Genomic DNA, 1608 nt, shown 5'->3' on the forward strand with positions numbered 1-1608 from the left:
TCTAACCATCGCCCCCTCGACGTTCAATGGCATCACCATCACTGAATCCCCCACTATCAACATCCTGGGGGTTACCATTGACCAGAAACTGAACTGGGACCAGCCAGATAAATACTGTGGCTACAAGAGCAGGTCAGAGGCTGGGAACCCTGCGGAGAATCACTCACCTCCTGACTCCCCCACAAAGCCTGTCCACCATCTCCCCACTTGCCTGGATGAGTTGCAGCTCCCACAACACTCGAGAAGCTCGACACCGTCCAGGACAAAGCAGCCCCCGCTCGATCTGCACCTGATCCGCAAACATTCGCTACCTCCACCACCGACGCACAGTGGCAGCAGTGTGTGTACCATCTATAAGATGCACTGCAGCAACTCGCCAAGGCTCCTTCGACAGCGCCGCCCAAACCCATGACCCTCTCCCATCTAGAAGGACGAGGGCAGCAGACACATGGGGAACACCCACCACCTGGAAGTTCCCCTCCGAGCCACTCACCCTCCTGACTTGGGGATATATCGGCCGTTCCTTCACTGTCGCTGGGTCAAAATCCTGGAACTCCCTCCCTAACAGCGCCGTGGGTGTACCTACACCACACGGGGACAAAATCCTGGAACTCCCTCCCTAACAGCGCCGTGGGTGTACCTACACCACACGGACAAAATTCTGGAACTCCCTCCCTAACAGCGCTGTGGGTGTACCTACACCACACGGACAAAATCCTGGAACTCCCTCCCTAACAGCGCCGTGGGTGTACCTACACCACACGGACAAAATCTTGGAACTCCCCCCCTAACAGCGCTGTGGGTGTACCTACACCACACGGGGACTGCAGCGATTCAAGAAGGCGGCTCACCTCCATCTTCTCAAGGGGGCAATTAGGAACGGGTAATAAATGCTGGGCCCGGCCAGCGAGGCCCACATCCCGTGAACAAATTCAAACAAAGAGTCTTGCAGCTTCTTTGGCAGGAGTGGTCAGCGACCTCAGCGGTCACTCGCTGAGCCTCCAGAGTGAGGAGACGTCCCTTGCTCTGTGCTGCCGGTGACCCGCAAGCTAATCGGACGACTTTTTTTTAAAGAAAAGTATTTTATTCAGCCACAGGAAATATATACAGGGTATAAAAAACGAATAAAGACAGAGAGAGAGAGAGAGAGACAGAGAGAGACAGACAGACAGAGAGAGACAGACAGAGAGAGAGAGAGACAGAGAGAGAGACAGAGAGAGAGAGACAGAGAGAGAGAGACAGAGAGAGAGAGAGAGACAGAGAGAGAGAGAGAGACACAGAGAGAGAGAGAGACACAGAGAGAGAGACAGAGAGATAGAGACAGAGAGATAGAGAGAGACAGAGACAGAGAGATAGAGAGAGACAGAGACAGAGAGATAGAGAGAGACAGAGACAGAGAGATAGAGAGAGACAGAGAGATAGAGAGAGACAGAGAGAGACAGAGAGAGACAGAGAGAGACAGAGAGATAGAGAGAGACAGAGAGAGAGAGAGACAGAGAGAGAGAGAGACAGAGAGAGAGAGATCAGTTCATGGACTGACTGAACCCCATTGGCACCCAAGCCCCCAAACTCCCTGACAAACAGGCAGATATCAGGGGCTGCCCAGTG

General features: G+C 53.5%; 1 protein-coding gene across 1 annotated transcript in view; it reads right to left on the reverse strand.

Annotated features, from left to right (window-relative positions):
* Window positions 1-1070: 1070 nt before the first annotated feature.
* The window catches only part of ncapd2 (non-SMC condensin I complex, subunit D2), a gene marked incomplete at its 5' end in the record, with an annotated part of 8962 nt that continues 8424 nt past the window's right edge, over window positions 1071-1608 (reverse strand). Inside the window, one exon of the mRNA XM_078538178.1 lies at window positions 1071-1608. This exon is cut by the window's right edge and continues 99 nt beyond it. Within this exon, the coding sequence (XP_078394304.1) occupies window positions 1592-1608 (17 nt within the window).

The sequence above is a fragment of the Cetorhinus maximus genome, unplaced genomic scaffold (genome assembly GCF_964194155.1).
Source record: "Cetorhinus maximus unplaced genomic scaffold, sCetMax3.hap1.1 HAP1_SCAFFOLD_4119, whole genome shotgun sequence".
Classification (NCBI taxonomy): domain Eukaryota; kingdom Metazoa; phylum Chordata; class Chondrichthyes; order Lamniformes; family Cetorhinidae; genus Cetorhinus; species Cetorhinus maximus.